Below are 22,747 nucleotides of genomic sequence, written 5' to 3'. Positions count from 1 at the left end.
GAAGTGCATGGATCTAGTTCCCTGGTGATCTAGGGTGAACACTTATTTTTTTGGGGAAGCTGACTCAGTGGACTTCTCTCTTGCTTTCCCCTTGTGATTCCCTGTGAACTGGGTGGACAGAGACACGGCTTTATCCTCTTTGAGGAGTGGCTTTCCAAACTAGTTTATTTACTCATTTGCTTTTTTCTATATATTATTTCACCCTGGAACCTTCATTCATATACAATGTGAGTTGAAGATCTAAAACGAACCACGGCTGGTCTGATGAGAGCTGGATGGAGGCCCAGAGCCTCCGCCCATTCCCTACCTGCCTCACCACACCCACATTTATTCACATTTCATTTGCTTTAAGATAATGAGAAACCCATGCGTGTGGTGGATGATGAAGACCTGGTAGATCAGCATCTCATTGGTGAGCTGAGGAAAGAATATGGAATGACCTACAATGACTTCTTCATGGTGCTGACGGATGTAGATCTGAGAGTCAAGGTACAGGTTCTCGTTGTGTATGATGTGATTCCACTCCTTAGAATAACAAGGAGGGTTTTTTTCCCCCCCTTATTTGATGTATGAGTAAGCACAAATTATTTCTTAGATGGAAAAGTTTTGAAATGCCCCAATTATTTTGTTGCCCCATGAATTTGCATTCAGAAATGTTCCTTCTGGAAAGACTGGGTTGAAGTGACCTCCAAAGGCTCAACTATTTGACTCAGACTAAATTCTTGTCTAGCATCAATGTTGTGCATTCATCAGACACTTGTTGAACAGCTGTGGTGTTCCAAGCCCTGGGGATAAAAGGTGAAAAGTGGTTTCTGCCTTCAACAAACCCATATTTTAACATAGGCCTCTTTTGGAAGGATCTGGAAGTTTGCCTCTTGATCCAACTTGGACAAGACTGTAGGATTTCACACCTACTTTCTTTCTGAGCTGAGGGACAAAGTTTCAGAACCATGAAAACCTGTGCTATGTAGCCATAATAATAACAACAATATTGCTAACTTTTTCAAGTACTATTCTTATGGCAGGCAGTATGCTCAATGCTTTACAATCCTCATCTCAAACTTCTAAGATAAATACTAGCATTGTTCACAAAAGAACAAACAGGCCAGGATGGATAAATAACCTGCCCAGTTGTACTCAGTGTTGGACCTGATGCCAGAGGCTAGTTCCAGAGCCCACCATCTTAATCACTCTAGTAGACTGACTGTATAGTATGCTTTTAGAGAAAAATAGTTGTCTAGGCTATCAGAATTACTGATTAGATTTGTGGTATTTTTCTGAATGTGGGGAGAAATCACTTTATCAATTCATCCCGTATACATGTTGCCCCATCTCTAAAATGAGAGGTTGAATGAGGTGGTCTTCATGGTGAATTCCCACTGGGGGTATGGTTCCAAACCACATCCAGATTACTCTCCAGTTTAAGCTGGTGATGCTTAGCCAGGTCCTGAATCCATCTCAGGTTGCTTTTGTAAGTCAGGACAGCTGTGATCCAGGAAACTGAATTTCATTGTCTTTAAATTGGATCACATCTCGTTTTTGAGAATACATAAGCACCCATGGCCTAATATTAAGTGTTGCTCAACCAATAAAACAATCCCTGGGATCACAGGACAGGCCTTGGTGGGAACAAGTGCACATACTCCCAACATGTCATTCTTTTGGTTTCCTGTGTTAGGTGTAGTGCAGTGCTTCTCACTTCCTACTTGTCTATTGAATAGGAACCAGCTTGGTCCCAGGAGCAGGAAAGCAAACCCAGGATGTGTGTGGGGAGGGAGGAATGCAGTTAAGATTCCTTGTAAAAGTGACTGTTGTTTCTTGGACTCTGAATTTCAAAACATCAGCAGAGGGTACATTGCAAGAGAACCTTTACAGATCATTGAGCCCTCCAGGTCTAATTTAAAGGATTTCCCTAGGACTCCCCTGAATACTCCAATTCTCTATCAATTGATCAGGGAAGAAAAGCACACACACATTCCATGCACTCTGTTCTTTCTTAAACAGCAATACTATGAGGTGCCAATAGCAATGAAGTCTGTGTTTGATCTGATCGACACTTTCCAGTCCCGAATCAAAGATTTGGAGAAGCAGAAGAAGGAGGGCATTGTTTGCAAGGAGGACAAGAAGCAGTCTCTGGAGAACTTTCTATCCAGGTAAATCACCTTCCAAGTCTTGGAAAAGGCAGGCACAGATTTGTTCTAAATGAACTAATGAAAATGCCAAAGAAACACAGGGCCACTCATGTTTCCAGAGTGACCCTCCTCGGAGAGAGGCCTGTCTGTCATACAGTGGGATGGCTGTGGGCTTAGTATTCCTGTTAGAAGTGGCTCTGGTTGCAAGGCTGGCTGGGTTCAGCTCCAAGCGTGAACATCGATTTCATAGTTTCAGATAGGTCCTTTCTCTTTTTTCTGTTCCTTTTTGGTACAGAATATGGAATTCTGAACTGTGAAGATTAATTTTATTCAGCAGTTAATTTAGAGAGCTCCGTATATAGCATTTTAATTTTATATTTATATATTTTTTAAAAAATTTATATTTATTGTTAGGCCCCTTCTGGTTCCAATAGGATTTGGCAAACTGTGCTTGATTTTCTGCTTCCTTACAATGCCAGCAACCAACAAAAGCCTCACTAAGACCTCAGAAGGAGAAATCTCCTTGACCCAGATCCCCGATTCTCCAGGGAATGTGTTTATGAAAACTCTTTACAGCAACCCCGCAGTATCAGTGGGGAAGAGCATACCCCAGAAAAAAGTGTTAAAAAAAAATTCCAATTTCCTTCTTTCTCGATTTCTTCCCCAATGCTGGATGAAAATTCTACAGGGACTTTGGGTCCTAGAAAGTGCAAAACTGCCAAAATCCACCAACAATAATTAAGCTCCCAGAGACCTCAGTATAAAACACCACCCAACTGTACTGTGTGGCTGAGGGGTTCCAGAAATGAAGCCAGCTTTGCCAAGAGATTCAATGTTGAATGTGTATCACTTAGGCAGAATCTTTACTCCAGTCTAAAAGCACATTTTCCACATGTGAGTCAGATAATCAAGAATTAGATGATTAGTGGATAATCTAAATTCCTAGAGGTTCAGGAGACGTGGGTCTCTTAAGACTTAACATCATGATATATATAAAGAACATAGGATTTATCATTCATCCAAGTTTTGGGTCTGTAACTTATTAGCTATGTTGACTCTGTGCTTCTCAATTAAGCTACTTTAACAATCTCTAATTCATAAGATGAAATAATGGTAGCAATAGTTGTCTCCATCCCAGGATCCCTTTGATCCATTTGTCCCTCCGCATTTTTTTATTGGTGCATTATAGTTGTATATAATGGTGGAATTTTTTATTATATATCTGTACATGCACACATGTAACAATATAATTTGGGCCACAATTGCTCCCCAGCATTTCTCCCTGTGCTCATTTTTGGGTGCTCATCTCTATGCCAAGCATTTCACTTTTCATTTCCTAGTTAATCCTCAGGATAATCCCATGATCCATAACAATCGTTATGTTGCAACTGAGCTAATGAAGATAAATAACTTTCTCTAATCCCAGAGCTAGCGTCAGTTACAGGAGTTAGTTGCTCCAGGACAATCTGATTCCCAAAGTCTACCTTCTTATCTTATGCTCCTTTGAAAATATAACGTGAATTATTTTTAGTTCTGAATCCAGAGGCCCAGAGTTTGAAGGAAGACACTTCTAAAATAGGATTTCAGAACTGAAAGGAACCTGAGATTTCCTTCATCCATATGCTCAGTGCAGGGAAATGGAAGGTGTGTGCCTTCATAAAGACTTAAGTCCAACCCAACCTTCGTACACCTTAGGCTGAGAAAGCGTTCTGGGTTCCATTGGACAGATGACTCTTCATTAAGTCCTGGGCACTGAAACACAACTTCTGATCCAGGGTTATTCTTGCAGATGATAATGACACAGAAGATTGATAAGAATTTTTTATTACCCTTGAGGTATGTGTCTTTTTTCTTTTATTTAAGGTAGAAAAGATTTTTTAAAGGTTTGCATTTGACTTTAACAATAAGTGTCAAATATATTCACGTTATAAATTAAAGACCTTAGTTCTCTCTTTAACTTTTAAATCAGGCTGATAAAATTTATTTTTTATTTATAACCCAGTACATGTTGGCTACCACATTTAAGAGGACTTCGAATAATGTTTGTTGTTGCTTATAAACCCAGTACAACTTCGTTTCACACAACCATTATATATTTATTTCTTTTATTTGAAATAAACCAAACCTCTGAGTATTTAAATGATATTTAACTTTAATAAATTAATCTTATAGAGAATCTAAAGTTTTCTCAGATGGTCCAAAACTGTATATAGTTAGTAAAATTTCAAATTACACTACGCTTCTCAATTATTCAGATACACATTCTAATTTGAGTTTTAAGGATTATTTTATTAGGTCAAATTTTAAGTTTTACAAGAACATAAATTGTATATATAAAAAAGCCCTTCTTAAATATATATTGATAAAGTGTATCTATATATGTAAATACATATTCTCAAATATATCATATAAATATATGATTACTATGATTTTGATTCTTTGGCAACTTTTTCTTTTTAATTTTGAATTTCCTAGGAGTAAAACAAGCCTATTGAAATGCAAACCTTCCAGTAAACTCAGGTTGCTCACACTCTAAAAAAGACACCTACCATCTAATTCATTGATATTACTTAAAACCAGAGATTTGGGCCAGTTTTAAGACCTGTACCTACAGGCATCTTATGGGATTCTTTTCACCCTTCCCAGGGAGAGTGTCTTTTTTTTTTTTTTTTTTTAATAATCACTATGTCATGGATTTCAAAATTTTAAAGGAAATGCTAACATTATCTTATTTTTGTTCACTTACATGTGCTTGCAGTACTACACAGATTGGTCATTGACTCGAATTTGGCCCTTCTTTGATTCTTAAGACATGTACAAATATTTTACATCTAAAGTCCTTTAATGTAGATGCAGTCCTAAGATGTCAATGTATTTTCCATCTAATATAAGAGCATTAAGGACTCCTATAGTCATTACTGTTTCAGGAACCTTTGCCTACTATGGATATTCAAGGTGGCATTTGATTACAATTTAGATGTCCCATGGCTGTGCCTGATTGCTGGTCACAACTCATGAAATTATTCTGCTGATAATTATCATTGATCTTAAAAATTAAAATGGAATAGCATATTATTAAAGGTGTGAGCAAAACATCTCTGAATTGGAATCCTGGTTTTTCCACTCATTCACTGTGTGTGACCTTGGGCTAATTAAATACTCTGGGCTTTTGCAAAAGTTTAACTATTCTTAAGATTTTTGTGATGGGTCAATTCAATATTAAAGGTAATGATGGCCTAGGACCCAGCACAAAGTAAGTATTCAGTAAGTGCTAGCTAGTAGTGGTACTAGGGTTGGCTAATTCGGCTCTTATTAGAGAACTTTGTCATTAAAGGCGAAGTGAGAGGGATTCAGTACGTACTTGAGAATTGAAATCAGGCCAAGAGAAATGAAACAAACAAAGTGGTTCTGTGAATAAACCAGTATCCAAATGGGAATTTTCCTTCAAATGTGCTGAGTTGTTGGTGGGTCTGCACAGCCTGGTTTCAGCTGACCAGACCCTGAAGCCAGTCTGGTCTTTAGCAATCCTCATTTGGTTCAGGCTATAATTACCTTTTCCTGAGACAGAAGCCCCAAAGAGTGGGCATATGCACACTAAATTGGGAATGCCAGTTAAGAGAAATGAATACATGCATAGCTTGTAGGATTTTTATTTTACCGGGAAGCTAAAGTGACAGAAAAATAATTTGTCCAAAATAAGGATCTGGATCCTGTTCGTGTCTCTGGTTGCATGTGTTGAAGTTATTTCCTTCAGTGTTCTGTGCTGGGCCTTGTATCCTAATGTGAAGGTCTGTGGGAAGATGAATCATTACCTAGGGGAAATGACTTTTGTCAGTTGTGTCTGGGACAGGGAATCTCAGCTCCCATTCCTCTCCCATCAGGACTGCACTCAGTGGTGCACACAGGTAAACAAGCCAAAATAGACTTCACCCAAAATAGCTCCCTCCAGGACACCCTACAGCACGGCGTGAGGCCGGGAAGGCTGGCCTGCTTGGGATCCTGGCTGGGGACCAGTGCTGGTCTGGCATGACTCCTAAGGAAGCAGGGAAGTACAGGAGACCATGTTTGTGACCCGACAGTCATCACTGTTCCCTTTCCCAGGAAACTTGGGACAGTCTCAGATACTCCTTTCCTTTCCTCTGTGCCAAAAACATTCATCTCTTTATCCTCGGCGGAGGTTTTAGTTTTTCTTTCCCTTTGAAGAAAAACAAGCAGAGGAAGCAAATGTAATGTCACAGCAAGCAATTCTTGGCGAGCCTTTCGATAGCCGTCCATTCAGAGGTTGTATTTCGTCAGACTATCATTTTCTCTCATTCTCCCAAACCACTGTTCCCCCAAGAGGCCATTTTCTTCAGGGTTGAAAATTCTCATGTTCACTCTGAAACTAGAAGGGGCAGGGAGAGAAGCTGTGAATAAAATCATCTGGCCTCCAGCTTGGTGAAACGCCTAACACCCTGTGGTCACTTGCACTGAAGGCAGAAGGCACTGTCCATCTTTCATACCTCACTGGGGACCTTGACAGTGCTTGTCAACCATCACCATCTTGGTGGTGGTAGACTAGGGAAACCCCTGGACCAGGCAGCAGAGAAGTCTGTGTTTTGGTACCTCCTTAGATTTACTAGTTGGGAAAGTTACTCAGTTCATTAAGCCTCATTTTGTCCTCTGTAAAATGAAGAAAATAAATTATGCTCTCTTGGAGTCCTTGTGAAGAACTTACTGAGTGGTGAAAGTGAGCTATAAAATGCTTTACAAACATAAGAATTGAATAGTTTTCACATGGCTTTGCAATAGATAATGACCGAGGTCTGTCAGTAGACAAAATTATATAATCAGAAGCCTGCAAATTATGATTTATACAACCATGTCATCATGTAGATAAGTCACACTGGTAGGTTTCAGAGTTTAATTCCCATAACATCCCTTTGAAGTAGACACTGATATTTTCAATTCTAGGGATAAGGAAAAATGGAGACCTAAGTGAATTGTGTGACATACTTAAGGAAACCCAAAAATAGTAGTGCCAAAACTTGAACTCAGGTTTCCCAGCTTCAAGACAAAAACTATTTTTCCTCTCCTACCACATTAGAGCTTAAGTGTAGAAGTCAAGTTTACTAACATATATCCTAACATCTTCTGGCTCAAGACTTAGTACCTTTCCATTTCATAGAAGTACTCTGTGTTGGCTCTTACTAATGATAAGAAAGTAAATTCTAGACCTGCATTTGCCTCTGAAGAACCACTGGCTACTGAGTAAGGTACATGGTGTTTTGTTTTTCTAGGACCCTCTTTGACCCTTTGAGTGACTTCCATTTCACTGTTTTCTGTCACTGTTATCTCCTTAAAATTCAGTTGTCCTTCTGAACTCTATTTCTTGTCCGTGTACTTTATTTCTTAACCCCTTCCAAGCCTTGAAGGAACTGGGCCAGGACTTGAGTGCTCTTCAATGTTCCTTACTTCTGATGCTACAGAGTAACATACAGTTTTGGCCAGTTTTCATTGCATCTGAGAACTTCATTGCCCCCAAGCAACTTCATCAGACAAGGTGACCACTGATTCATGTGTGACACATCATACAAACATCAAAGTTGGCAGACTGTGGAGATATGACAGAAAAAGTACAAGAATGTGGTAATGCAACTTAATTTGAGAATTCCCGGGACAGTTTTGCCAGTCAATGATTTCTATTCTGGGCATGGAAAAAACTAACAGCTAGCATTACGTTGCATTCTTACACTGGTCTCTATTGTTTTAAGTGGTGGCCCTGGCCTTGTGCTTCTTTTCCAGGTTCCGATGGAGGAGGCGTTTGCTGGTGATCTCTGCTCCCAATGATGAAGACTGGGCCTATTCACAGCAGCTCTCTGCCCTCAGTGGTCAGGCATGCAATTTTGGTGAGTGGGGAGTCACCTCATTTCTGCTTTCCCTTACCACTCTCTTTCTGGTCAATTCTGAAAAGGAACACAGACACTTAGATCATCCAAATATTCCTCAGTCCAGACTGCAGATTCCCAGACACATGCTCTATTATATTGAATATAAAGTAGCTTTCAGACTGAAACTTTAGTCAACTATAGATTTTTTCAATATTCTTCTCTTTTATGTTCTTCATTGAAGTGTTTGAAAATATCTATTTCTTTGCTTTTGATAATCTCCGTTACTTGTCTTCTGGTTATTTTTTTAAACATGTCTAGATGGTAAAACTTAGGGGTCATCACTTACTTTGGAAATATTTGGGTATTTACTTAGGCACCATTATTGAATGCTTTTTCACAAATAAAATATCTGTTGTAAGATAGGAATGGCTTTGTGAATATATATATATATTAATTGAAGCAGACTATATTACCTTTCCCTTAAAAAGAATTTTGATCTACACCTGGGCAGCAAGAAGAGAGGTCAGAGAGAAACATAGTTTATGGTTCATTTGTAGTAAATTGCTCGGTATTTTGAAAACAGGGAGAACATTATTTACCAAACATTAGTGTTCTAGTGGGCTGAGTGTAGTCATATAGACAGTAAAAAGCACAACACACACAGTTTAGTATTAAGTTCAGTGGTGAACTTAGAAGATGATAGCAATTTCAAAAATGGAAGTCACATATGAGCTATGCATCTGCAGAGGGGAAATTTGGAGTTACCAAGGACATAGGGGAAAAAGGGAAGTAGTTATGGGTCACAGATCAAAAAGTTCCTAACTAGAACATATATGAATCGGCATTATTTTGGTACTTCTATTTTTTGCAGTACTGGGGATCAAATCTAGGGCCTTGTGGCTGCCAGGCAAGTACTCTGCCACTAAGTCACATCCTCAGCCCTTTAAATTTTATTGTGAGACAGGGTATCTTGCTAAATTTCTGAAACTGACCTCAAAATTCACAATCCTCCTGCCTCAACCTTCCCAGTAGCTGGAATCACAGCCATGTGCCACCATTCTTGGCTTTATTTTGGTGCTTCTATTAGGATGAAGAATCATTAGTTCACTATAAAACTACTTACTTTTTAAAAAGGGTGTGTTTAAGTTTTGTGAAGCATTATCAGGACCTGGTTCCTTGGTATAACCTTGTGCCTATAAAATTTTAAGTACTTTTCAACTTTAAGATGTGAATTAACTCAAAAGAAAACAGAAAACTAGCTCAAAATGGTAAGAAAAATTCATGAATTTTTATTTATGATCCTATTATCCAGTTTCATAATTTAAAACTTTACATCAGCATATAGAAAATTTGGTTGTGCCAGTATTCTTAAGCATATTTAAAATTATAATCTTTAATGGTGCTAGGCAAGACAGAAGTTCTTAGAATAGTTAATGACCCACCACAGTAAGCATATAAATAAAATCATGGTTTGCTAACTTTCTAAAGATGCTTTTGCAGTAACTACTAGGTGGTATTTTATTTTATTTTCAATCTCTGTGCACAAAGCCTGTCCCATATCAAACCCTTTTGTAATATCCAAGAAATGTGAACAAGTCATGTTTTCCAGAAATAATTAAATTCATGATCTTCCCTTTTGAAATATGACTCACCAATACTTGGAGTAGAATGCTTTACTTCTCTGGGGAAAGGGTAAAGGCGAAAAGAAAAACAAAAAAAAATGTGAACAATAGCATTTTGCCTTAATTTTAGCTCCTCCTTGAAAAAGCCCTCCCAGGATAGCTTTGCATTTTCTCCCCCCAACAATAAACACCATCAATAATCTTATTATTAGCTCCAAGGTATCACCCTGACTAGGCTGTGATTTTGTCTAAAAGCCTAAAATCTTCATATGAGAACTCGATAGCCTTTTTGTCTTCCCATTTTCTTTTTTGCCCCCCACCCTTTTATTAAAATTGTACCAGGGATTGAACCCTAGGACCCTTATCTTGAGACAGGGTCTTCCTAAGTTGCTCAGGGCCTTAAGTTGCTGAGGCTGGCTTTGAACTTGCAATCCTCTTGCCTCAGCCTCCAGAGTCACTGGGATTACAGGTGTGCACCACCATGCCTGGCTCATCTTCCCATTTTCTTTCTTCTGAATCCCTTCACATGCACTTCGTCTTCAAAAGTATTCCAATAAGCTACCAAAACCTGACCTTCCCTCTGTCTCTGAAACTTCACCTAAGGATGTGAAAGCTCCCTTTGCATCTTCCAAATAAGTGATAAGAACTTACAAGTTAAGCTTGCAAGTTAAGCTATTGTGGGATGAAGCAGGACTAGTTTTTTAACCATCCTGATATATGAAATCTGCAGTCTTTTCCCAAAGAAAGTTATCTATAAAAGCTATTTAATCACTTTAGGTTCAACTTTTTTCAGAAGACCAGTCAGCTTAGATCATTTCAGATACTTTAATGTTTCACTGTTCATTTTTTTTTCATTTAATAGTGAGAATGACAGTTATAGAGCAGATTCTTCTATTTCAATCTACACACCCCAATCTGATTCTTCTTACTCCTAAAATCTGCAGTTGGTATTTTTTCAAGATTTTAAAATACTCCTTTCTTATGGATAAAATTAAAATAGATTATTCCACTTGGTTGTATTTTTATATTCTTTTAAGAGATTTTCTGTTGTTAGCTATCAAGTCCTTGGAAGTAAAAGATGTCTTAGAATTCTTTCCTCTAATTTTGTCTCTTTCTTTTTTCTCTCAGGTCTGCGCCACATAACTATTCTAAAGCTTCTGGGTGTTGGAGAGGAAGTTGGCGGAGTTTTAGAACTATTCCCGATTAATGGTAATATGGTATTTTAAAATAGTATGAATGAATGCTAAGTTCAGTTAAATAATATTAAGTTAAATGCAAGCAGTAGATATACCTCAAAGATGAACAAAGTTTCTTGTGCGTGTGCGTGCACGTGTGCAAGCATCGATGTGTGCACAGGATGTGTGTAGGGAAAGGGGGTGGAATGCAAGGACAAATATTATTTCTAATATAAAATTCTTCAAATTAAAAGTAAAAATACCCATTTCTCAACTAAAATAACACGTTTTTTTGGCCTGTATAGGGCTTTATGGTTTACAAAGCATTTTCTTTTTGTGTTACTTATTTCTCAAAATAGTTTTATGAGGCACATAGGTCATATTTCCTTGCTTCCCTTTCAACAGAAAAGGAAATGAAAGGCTCAGAGAAGCTGAAATAAAATGACTACTGACTGACTGAAGGTTTCAGAAAGCAAATCCAATCCTTCTAATCCTTCTTTCCAAGACCAACAAGTCTTTAAATGAGATATGTGTATACACCTGGCACAGTGCCACATAGAGCAGATCCCTAGAAAATATTAGTCCTTTACTCTTCTTTTTTTTCACTCATCACAATAGTTTAACTAAATTCATCCAGATCATAACATAATGGGTATTTTTCAACGAAGTAAGCTATCTATTATAAAGATAAACATCAAAAGAAAAAATGTAATTGCAAAGAAGTCACTAAGCTAATTGGAAGTAGACTTAGAAACAAACACAATATCTTTGTTAGTGACAAATTTTAAAAAAGTTGGATCTTGAGAAGTTTAAATTAAGAGATACTTTTAGACATTCCTACAAGAGGTGTCACATGCCCCAAAGTTTGACATTAACAATGTTGCAGAACATTAGGAATACTTAATTTCTAGTAGTGGGGAAAAATCCCCAGAGAACTTATTTGGATTTTGAGCTAAAGGGAATAGGCTATTGGGCTCTCTCTATTCTCACAGTGATTTCCAATCACCTTGATGTTTTTATGAGCTCTGACTCTTTAATGCACTAACAACTATTCCAATTCTGTTCTAGGGAGCTCTGTTGTTGAGCGAGAAGACGTCCCTGCCCATTTGGTGAAAGACATACGTAACTATTTTCAAGTGAGCCCAGAGTATTTCTCCATGCTTCTAGTTGGAAAAGATGGAAATGTCAAATCCTGGTACCCTTCTCCAATGTGGTCTATGGTCATCGTGTATGATTTAATTGATTCAATGCAACTTCGGAGACAGGAAATGGCCATTCAGCAGTCACTGGGAATGCGGTGTCCAGAAGATGAGTATGCAGGCTATGGTTACCATAGTTACCACCAAGGGTACCAGGATGGTTACCAGGATGACTACCGTCATCATGAAAGTTACCACCATGGATACCCTTACTGAACAGAAATATGTAACATTAGCCCTATTCCCCTAAAGTTGTTAAGACACACATGGTCAGCTACCTAAGGAATTCTTCCACACTGTCACATTCCTTGTCTTTTTCTTTCAGTGTTCTTCCAAGACTAAATAAATAGCAAAACTTTCACCTACTCATGAGTTGTTATGAAGCTTTAAATAAGAGAAATTTAAAAGAATCGTTTGTTTCTGTAACTGGAGGGCAAGTGGTGCTAAATAATGCAAAAGGATATTATTTCCCTCTTCTCACATAATGAAAATTATTTGCTATGCAAAAGTCTATAAAATAAGTATTTATACCCTGTCTCCTTTATTTTTCCTATTAATTAAATGAAAACCATGATTGTTAAAGAAAAGTAAACATCACAGCACAAATGTTTTCAGGAAACATTTGGACAGAACAAAGAACAGATAGTATTTTTTGAAATGTCAGCCTAAAAATATAATAGGTTAGGCTCTATGTGAGTTTCATGAAGCTTGATACCAAAGGCTAGAAAAGAACCAAACCTACCTTTGTTATCATAGCTACTTCCTGCCTTGTTTCTGATATTTTTTGTGTCTTTTCAGAGAGATATCAGGGGACAGGAGAATCCTCACCAGAATCTGGCCAAAGATGATACTAAGAGTTCTTAGCAGGTTGCCATGGAATTTAGAACATGGAATATCTAGGTACCTTGTACTTAACTTGCTAATGGTTCTATTACCATACTGGATCTTTAAAGAAAAATTTAAAGGAAGTATACCGTATCCAAGTGTTCTTTTATTTTTAAAAGTAATTATTACCAAGTTATAGTGGACAAAAGTGCAGCTGGACTGCAAAAAGGGTATAATTCTTTCTCTGAAAAAGAACATTTTTTTTTTTTTACATATAGCATGCCAAAGTAAATTTTCTCTCTCCTCTCCTCCCTCTTTTCCTTCTTTCCTTGCTTTTCTTCTACTTTTCTTTATTTCAATAAATATTTACCAAGTATTATTACCTGGCAATATTTATGAGCTTGCCCTCTGTCAGGCAGTCAGATTCCCAGGCATCTAGCATTCTGATGGCACCATCCTCTATTAATTACGGGGATGCTTCTTGTTTGGCTCTGTTACTAAGAACTAATTTCCCAATCATCTGGTATTGGTTTTTAACTATAATGATCACATATATTAATAGATGTATTCAAGCCACAAGTGAATATTTGCTATTTGCTTACATGTGCCAATATATTACATACACAAATTTATCTTTATATCATCTGTACTTTATAAATTATAGTAATAGTGGAATTTGTAGCTCAATGAACTTGATAAATCACTTGTTCTATTCCTCAATTCTCCATAAAGATCATTAATTCTGACTTGTTTTATAGGCAATAGAGGCCCAGAAATTTAAGTGACACTAACAGTTCTTTCAGTGTGTAAATTATGATTCTCACCTCATGCCTCTCCCATGGTGGAGAGCTGTCCTCTGCTTTTTCTCAGATAATCTGTACCAGCTGCTTGAGGGGCACAGGTGGAAAGCGAGTTGATGGGCTTTGCTCTCAAATTTGCTCTCAAGGTGAAACACAGTTCAAAATTGCCAATAAAATGGATTTCTTTACCATTTCTTGGGAAATTGTGTAGGGACTAAGTAAGGAACCCAACTACTCTGAACTTCAGGAAATATAATAATGATGGAGTTTCATCTCCTAAGGAAATGAATTAGAGAGGAATATTTAAAAATTTACTTACAAAATCATATTGATAAAGTTCTCACTCCTTCAACCAAAGAAAGACACCACTTTTTCATAACTTGAGATTTCTTTTTTTAAAGAGAATTCCTCTGGTATCACTGGTACTAATAAGCAATGCATTTGAACTTTCCTTCTTCTAAACATGTTGAAAACTCATGGGTCATCATTTGGAAAGCTGTAGAATAAGCCACAACTTAGCAAAGGGACCAACATATAGAGGAAGATGCTATTGGTCAATGTCCTTAAATTATATAATCTGGAAAATACAAAGTATATTTCAGAAAAACGGAAAGATTAAAGAACTTGGTGACCTGTATCTTTGTCTTCTGGTGGTACAAATTAGGTAGTTTAAAATCAAGGTATTACTTTTCTGTAAAAGCATTTCCTTTTAAGCAGGAAAAAAAAGAGATAAAAATTTTAAAAAAACTAAGAAAAAACAAAATACAGGTTTAAGAAAGATTATGGAATTATGGTATTTAGAAAGAAAAGCGCTCAGTAGAATTGAGGAAATCTGAGGATACGACCTTGCTGAAATCATTGGTTGTCACCATTTCCTGTTATAAATCTTCAAGAACTGCTCTTTATCAGAGATCTCTTAGGGATCTGAGTTGAATACTAAGTCAGGTCCTTGAGAGAGTGAGAATAGATATTTAAGTTCTGGTCTCTTTGACACCTATGGATCTTTTTGGCAGTTAGGGTGTACAGTGCTAAGTTCAGAGACTCCAGCGATTGAATCTATGTCAAATTCTCAGAAAACCCAGATTTGATAGTTCAGAATCTAGTTCTTATTTTTTACGGGAATGAAGAAAGGTATTAAATGACTTCACTGAATTCTTTCCAGCATAGTATACTGCTATGGTTGAAGCCCAGAGAGGTCACTACCTCTACCACACATAACCCCTCATCTCTTCACAGGCAGACAGGAGATTCTAAGGTATTCAGGTTGGTAAGGACTGTGAGCATCCTGAACATTGAGGGTCCTCCTTATAAGGCACACTTGTTCTTTAAAAGTTTCCTGATTTGCATATGCAAATGCATCATCCTTCTGACATCCTAAAGTTTAGACAACTGTACAGCCTCCTGAACCTACTGTAGAGAACTTAAATAGTAGCACTTCTACAAAGCAAAGGAAGAGTATTCTATCTCCCAATGCGTGGGCCAAGGGAGCTAGGCAAAGGAAGGGGGTGATTTTAGATAAGTGAGACTGAAAACTCTTTGGCTTTCCTCCTCCCCTCTTCCTCTCTCTCGGCCCTTTTCCTCTTTCCATGATTCATCCGGCTCTCAGAGAGCTACAGTTGATTTGATGTAACTAATATGCTAAAGGTGTCACCTTTCCAAGGATATCTGTAATACAAAAGGAGATTCATGAAGAGGAGGGGGTAAGGAATAACTTGGCAATTGATTTCTGGGAGATTGTCCATCCCTGATGAAAGCAAGTCTTACTTTCTTCTGCCTCCCTGGCCCCCGCAAAATAGAGAAAGTATAAATTTCTCTTATAAGTTTCTCCACCACTCAACTTGTCTTCTTTAGCCCTCATTTCAATCTTCAGCTTGCTTCTTCTCACAATTGTCCCTAGAGAGGCACATTAGAACAAGGGTAGGCCCTGTTCTAGAAATATGCTCAAATTTGGGAAGACCCAGTCAGGAATAGCTAGAAGCCAGATGAAAAACCATCTGGTTAGTCCAGGTCTTAACCCAGAATACAAACTTGAAGTTTAAACTCAAGTTATGTGATGAATCAAACATTAATTGTATTTATACTATTTTCCATGTGCTCCATTAGAGACCAGGAATATAAAACTGGAAAAGACCTTTCCTACACAGAAGCTCAGACTAGTAGAAAATAGTCATGTACATAGGTTTTTTTGTTGTTGTTGCTTTTCCCTGGGTACTGGGGATTGATTCCAGGGATGCTTTATTTTGAGCTACACCCCTAATCCCTTTTATTTTTGAGGCAGGGTCTCCATAAATTGTCTACGATGGCCTCTAACTTGAGATTCTCCTGCCTTAGCCTTCCAAGTTGATGGGACTACAGGCATATGCCACTGTGCCTGGTATACACAGTTAATTATAAGACCATATGTATATTCAATTATGGGTCTCTCTATGAGGTAGAGGAAGGTAGGAGGAAGAGACAGGGAGTGATGATGAGTAACGATAGTTCTGCAATCATTTGGAGACTAGAATTATTAAATTTTCTTCCCTCAGCCTCCACATGACTTGAGCAAGAACCTCATATTGGCTACACCATGAAGTCACCATGGTCAATGGCTTTTGAATACTCAGAGTGCAGGCACAGATTCTCCTGGGAATTTCTTACCTTTCTCAACTTTAAGAAGTTGTCTGGGTGTCCATGAACGATGATCACACTGGTATTAATTCTTAAAAACAAACAAACAAACAAAAAAAAAAACTACCTTCTCCTTTAAGTAAACCAAAATTAATAAAAAAAATCAGTGAATTCATAGAAAAAAATTCATTAAGGTTGAAACTAGGGAATATTTTTAATCTCATAGCATAAGCTTTTGATAAATATATGCCTATTAATCATCCCCAACATGGAGAATTGCACAGTTGGAAAGATAATTAACACATTTGACGTTCATTGCCATAAAATAAGGTTTGTGGCTGACAGGCCAAAGATAGGAAATATAGCCATGCCAACCTCCCCTCCCTTTTTTTTCTGTTCCACCAATTTTCTTAAGTGGAGAAAGGTGGTGTTGGGAGGGTACATGGAGGTTTATGGCTAGAGTGATAAAGCCCTATAATTATCTTTGGGGACATCAGTATGTTCAGTTTTTGTTTCTTGGCCAAGCTAAGTGCAATGAGATTTACGATGTGTTGTTTAATGTCTGACACTACCCTTTAGTCAGTTTCTTTAATGATGGTTTCCAACTGGCATAACAGATTAAGTAAGCCTGGCTGATCACACAGTCAAAAAGGCATTAAAACTCCCGCTCAGAAATTTTACTCTGAGTTCATCCAAAGTCAAGATTTCTTACACAGATCTTGTTGATTTAAGTTGGAGACAGTGGACACAGTATGGTCTGTACATACAAATCAAGACCCTGGAGAGCTTATGTATAGTATCCCTTTTGGATTCCCAATGTCTGTATTTTCTTTTGTTTGATGGGCTATATCTTTTGACTTTAAATAAAAATTTTATGTAAGTATATTCTGTGGAGTCTGGTCAGCCATTTCAAATATATGAACTTGGAGGCCTGGTGATGTGGCTCAGCTGTAGAGTGCTTTGACTAGCATGCCTAAGACCTTGGGCTTGAACCCAAGCACCAGAAACAAACAAATGAAAAACGAACATATGAACTTGGGAAATCTTTGCAGGTGGGAATCTTTGCATACACATGTAACTTTACATATAACTATACAAAATATAAAAATACTTTATATGCTTTATGTATATACATAATATAAAATATATAAAATATGACATGAGTATAAAATATTAAAATTCTAGTAGACGATTTCATGGTTGTAGAGAAAACTAATGTGTTGCTTTCAAGGTTCTTCAATTTAAGCTGAGTTCTCACCAAAGCTTAAAACTAAACAAAGTAAAATTCAAGTGATAACCTCCTCTTCACGTATAGTACATGGTGTGTATTATCCCTACCTTTGTATAACTGGCCCTTACAGCAAAAGTATCACCGATGTATGGGAAAAGCATGCAGCCACACAGTTCCCTCATAGTAGATTTTCTGTGGCCTCTGCTTCCCTTCCACTTCCTCAAAGCAGCTTTCAACTGTTCAGCGTAAGTTCAAATAAGACTTCAGCATACAGGCAAAGAGAGCATTAGGGAAACGAGATTTTGCCTACCTTATTTTATGGCAAGTAACAGCTTTAAATGGAACGTTAAACTGTTTAAACATGAGTACTCAGAAACCTTAAATAAAAGTGCCGGGCTCAGCATTGTAATCCTAGTGGTTTGAAGGGCTGAGGCAGGGAGGATCATGAGCTCAAAGCCAGCGTCAGCAATTCAGTGAGACCTCGTCTCTAAATAAAATACAAAAAAGGACTGGGGATGTGGCTCAGTAGTTAAGCATCCCTGGGTTCAATCCTTGGTACCAAAATAGAAACAAAACAAAAAACACCTTAAATAAAGACCTGTACAAAAGGCATTCAAGCACAAAGGCTTAAAATATAGCTCACCTACCATCAGAAAAAAAAATATATATATAAATATATGTACATACAAATCCATACATGTATACGTTTACATTAACCATACATAAGTACATTTATATTATAGTAGGAAAACTTTACTTCTTAGGAACATTAAATGGCACAAAAAAGATAATTTATGATGGAAAAAAAGGGTGACTAAAGAATTATTTTCTAAACAAGCTGTCATTTGTGTTAAATGGTTATAGAAAGTAATCAAAAGTGTAAAACCTCATTGAGCAATAATATGACTATAGAAAATCTGGAGTTAGTAAATAACACCTAAGGAAGTATTACCAGCTAAAAACTTTCAGAAAACTAAAATCTATTGTTAGCTTCTGGTTGAAAGATTAGTTAGTATTAAAAAGTTGTGAATGAGGAAATATGAAAATACTGCTTAATGATCTATCATAATTGGAATTATAAACTAAAAGGCAAATAAACTAGTCTTAAAATAAAAGGCATGTAATAAAAAAATTTTAAAGAAATTTTCAAATTACACAAAATTTATGATAGCATCAATTTTAAGAGGCACTAGTATTTTAGATTCCATGAAGATAGTACACTGCAAATTAAATATAATAATTTTTTATCACTTCAAATATTTCATATTTGTCTGAAGAGGTTCTTAAAGATATTATCATGTCTCACTCTTTTAATGGCACAATGTAAATATACATAATAGCAGGACTCATGTCATATTTGTACATACACATAACATAATTTGATTGATTTCATTCTCTAGAACCTTCCCTTTCCCTCTTTTTTTCCCTTCCCCTTGAACTGCTTGCTGTACTTTACTGTCAGGTATTACTCTTTACTAACATAAAAGGAAAACTACATGCTAAATAAATTAAACTATTTCTAAAGTACTTTCCCATTTCAAGCTGGAATCTTTTGAATCACTTTTGGATGATAACCTCTAATGTCTGAGGTCTTCCACACAAAGCAGTTCTCTGTGTCTTTAACACAACTAATGATGAAGCATTTCTTTCTTTTTTTAAAATTTATTTTTATTGTACACAAATGGGATACATATTGTTTCTCTGTTGAAGAGAAGTAAAGGCATACCATTTGTGTAGTCATCCATTTACATAGGGTAATAGTGTTTGATTCATTCTGTTATTTTTCCCTTCTCCCCACCCCTCCCACCCCTCTTTCCCTCTATACAGTCCCTCCTTCCTCCATTCTTGTCCCCCTCCAACCCCCCACTATGTGTCATCATCTGCTTATCAGTGAGACCATTCGTCCTTTGGTTGAGATTGGCTTATCTCACTTAGCATGATATTCTTCAATTTCATCCATTTGCCTGCAAATGCCATAATTTTATTATTTTTTATGGCTGAATAATATTCAAATGTCTATATATACCATAGTTTCGGAAGCATTTATTTCTTAGGAGAGATTTTCTTTTGTCTCCAGGTTATTTTTCCAAGCTGTTGACACCTATACAGTAAAATCTGAGGCTGACATGTTCTTGATCTATCGATGGAAGATTTTCAGATACACAGGACCACTCTTCTCCTTAAATGGTCCTAAAGTGGTTTGTTGCCTGAAATGTCAAGTGTTATTATGTAGTTACGCCAAATGCTTGCACATGCAGGCAAAGACAACTTCACCACAATTGCTACCAGCCTGCATCTGTTTTAGCATGTCATCATTTAAAGCAGCAAATTTCATAGATGGCAACACAAACTTTTAAACTGATGCAATACAGTACAACAAATTGGATGAAATCCCCTAAGTTTATAAGAAGTAGTAGCTGGCAGGCAAATTATCATGTTTCTCATCTTTCAGTGAAAAGAATCAATGACCTTTTTAATTCCTGAAATTGATAAATTTGTAAATAAAGTTCTAAATTTACTTTTGAAAATAAAAAAGCAACTAGGAATAAAAGAGACTAGAAATGTAAATGGAATAAATGTCAAATATTTTAAGAAACTTTCAGATTTTTAAATATTAAGCCAATACTTTCTCAAATAGTTTACGGTATGCTATGCTAAAGGAAAAGCCAAACTACACTTAATAATTCAGTCAAAATTATGAGACAGGAATATTAACATCGATACTGTTAATATGTCAACATTATAACATTAGCAATATTATCATTAATATATATATATTTTATGAAATATGCAACATTATCAGTAATAACTGTTCAAATAGAATTTAAAATCTAAAAGCATTAAATGAGAAAAATGGTGACTTTTTAATTATTGAGGGCATATACAAATCATTAAGCTATCACTGGCATGCACCTTTCTGTACCATAAGACATAAGTGAATGATATAAAATAAAAATTGTCAAAACCACAATGGGAAAGTGACAGATACTGGGCAATAAATTTTATACTAAGAAAATAGAGTATACCTTTGTCTAAATGCCCATGAAACATGCATAAAAGTGGTCATAATGGAAATGTCCCTTATCTCTATTAGAAAAGAATGAAAGATCTAATAGAAAAGAACATGGATCTCATTCTCTAATCAAATGTGTGAAAACTAGAAATGGACAAAAATATGAATAAAAACCTCAAGGACATTATCCTTGATTCAAAATAGAACAGTTAGAAAGTAATGACAATGCTAATAGAATATTTGTCTTTGTGGATTTGTTGACATCCCCCCAGGTGAGATGTCTACTAGTTTTAAACACATTCACTAACAAACCAAAAAGGAAATAAATGTATTTTCAACAAGATAGAAGAACAAAACCAAACCCTTAAAAAATTGAACACATTATAATTTTAATAAAGTAAAAATTAATTAGAAGAGAGGATTCTGATAACATGGTGGCACAGGAGGCATCAAGAATCTGTTTCCTCACCTAAATAATAATCACACTGGCAGATCTGCAACATACAACTATTTTGGAACTATGAAGTCTACTGAAGGCTTGCAACTTCCAAGGGAAGGTTTGGATTATAAACTGCAGTTAATTTTGGTCAATATCAGTTCTTACTATAGTGGCAGCTACCCATAGTACACCCCTTAGCCCTGTGGCAGGGAGCTGTGCTTTATGTTCCTGACAGACTGCTTGGAGCTGGACCTAGGGTGGTCAAAAAGGGCCCTGTTCTCCAAATATTGGGGAGCTGTGCTCTGATCTCTGCTTCTGATCACAGAGGTGCAAAGAGGCGAAGCCAATGTTACAGCTCCCATCTCTCAATGTTGCACAGCCTTCAACTTTGGACTGAAGTGATTTCCATAGGACTTAAAAAGCTGGTACCCTTTCCCCTCTGTGATGGTTAATTCCAGGTGTTAATTTGACTGGATTAAGTAATACCCAAGGGATTAGGGAAGCATTTTTGTGGTGTGTCTGTGAAAATGTTTCTGGAGAAGACTGCCATGTAAGTCAGTGAAATGAGTGGAAAAGATCAGCTCCAAATGGGTAGAGTAGGGTACAGCCAGTTGGCTCAGGAGGTGGGGTGGCCTGCATAGAATAAAAAAGGAAGAAAAGGGGACTGGGGATATAGCTCAGTTGGTAGAGTGCTTGCCTTGTCCTGGATTCAACCCCCAGCACTGCAAAAAAAAAAAAAAAAGGTGATTTCCTCTCTATTCAGGAGCTAGGACACTCTTTTGAAGATCAGAACTTCAAGTTCTCTGGCTTGTGGACACCAGGGTGTATACTAATGGTCTCTTGGGTTCTCAGGTCTTTCATCTCAGACTGAGGATTATACTCTCTTTTCATGGTTCTGCAATCTTTGGATTTGTACTCAGTCACACTACCAGCATCCCACAATCACTACCCTAGAACCCAAGAATGTGGTAACTTTAGGATAATAAATGTAATCATTATGGTAACTACAAAGAAAACTAAAGAATATACATAAATGAGAAAGGAAAACACAAAGGAAAATAGTAATACAGGAAATGAGGAATAACAAAATACTCTAAGTGGGGATGGGGAGATAGCTCAGTCAGTAGAGTGCTTGCCTTGTAAGCACAGGCCTTGGGTTTGATCCCCAGCACCCAAAAAACGAACAAACAAACAAACAAACAAAACCAAAATACTCTAAGTTATTAAAGAAAATAGCAAATGGCATAAAGAAGTCCCTCCTATCATCAATTAATTTAAATGTATATAGATTAAGCTTTCCAATCAAAAGTTAGCGACTAGCAGAATGAATTAAAAAACCACCATATGCTATTTACCACAGACTTATTTTAGATCTAAGTTATTTTAGATCAACTTATTTCAATAAATAAGTTGAAAATGAAAGGATAAAAATGGATCTTGCATTTGAACAGGAAACATCATGTTCAGTGGTGAAGACTGAAGTTTTTCCTCTAAGATCAGCAACAAGGCAAGGAAGCCCAATTGAATCATTTATATTCAACACAGTATTCATAGGGCAATTAGGCAAGAAATAGAAAAAAAAAGGCATCCATGACTGAAGAGAAGAAATAAATTATCTTTGTTCACAGATAGTATGATCTTATATGTAGAAAACTCTTAGGAGATTTCACACACACACACACACACACACACACACACACACAAATCCATTAGGGCTAATTAACAAATTCAGCAACATAGTAGAATACAACCAAAGTCAATACACAAAAATCAACTGTAGTTCTAACAATAAAAAATTGAAAAAGAAAGCTAAGAAAACACTTTCAGGTAA

The 22,747-nt window shown here is 36.8% G+C and overlaps 1 protein-coding gene across 3 annotated transcripts in view; it reads left to right on the top strand.

Annotated features, from left to right (window-relative positions):
* Positions 1-14,359, top strand: part of CCDC80 (coiled-coil domain containing 80) — a 35,988-nt gene extending 21,629 nt beyond the window's left edge. For all 3 annotated transcript variants that reach the window (XM_079101515.1, XM_079101516.1, XM_079101514.1), the window contains 5 exons: positions 353-489; positions 2,005-2,153; positions 7,917-8,020; positions 10,753-10,833; positions 11,868-14,359. In XM_079101515.1, the coding sequence (XP_078957641.1) occupies positions 353-489; positions 2,005-2,153; positions 7,917-8,020; positions 10,753-10,833; positions 11,868-12,214 (818 nt within the window). In that variant the 3' untranslated portion in view covers positions 12,215-14,359. The remainder of the gene's footprint in view (positions 1-352; positions 490-2,004; positions 2,154-7,916; positions 8,021-10,752; positions 10,834-11,867) is intronic.
* The last annotated feature ends 8,388 nt before the right edge of the window (positions 14,360-22,747 follow it).

This window comes from Sciurus vulgaris, assembly GCF_902686455.1.
Source record: "Sciurus vulgaris genome assembly, chromosome: 10".
Lineage (NCBI taxonomy): Eukaryota > Metazoa > Chordata > Mammalia > Rodentia > Sciuridae > Sciurus > Sciurus vulgaris.
This window is presented reverse-complemented; position numbering and strand designations above follow the sequence as displayed.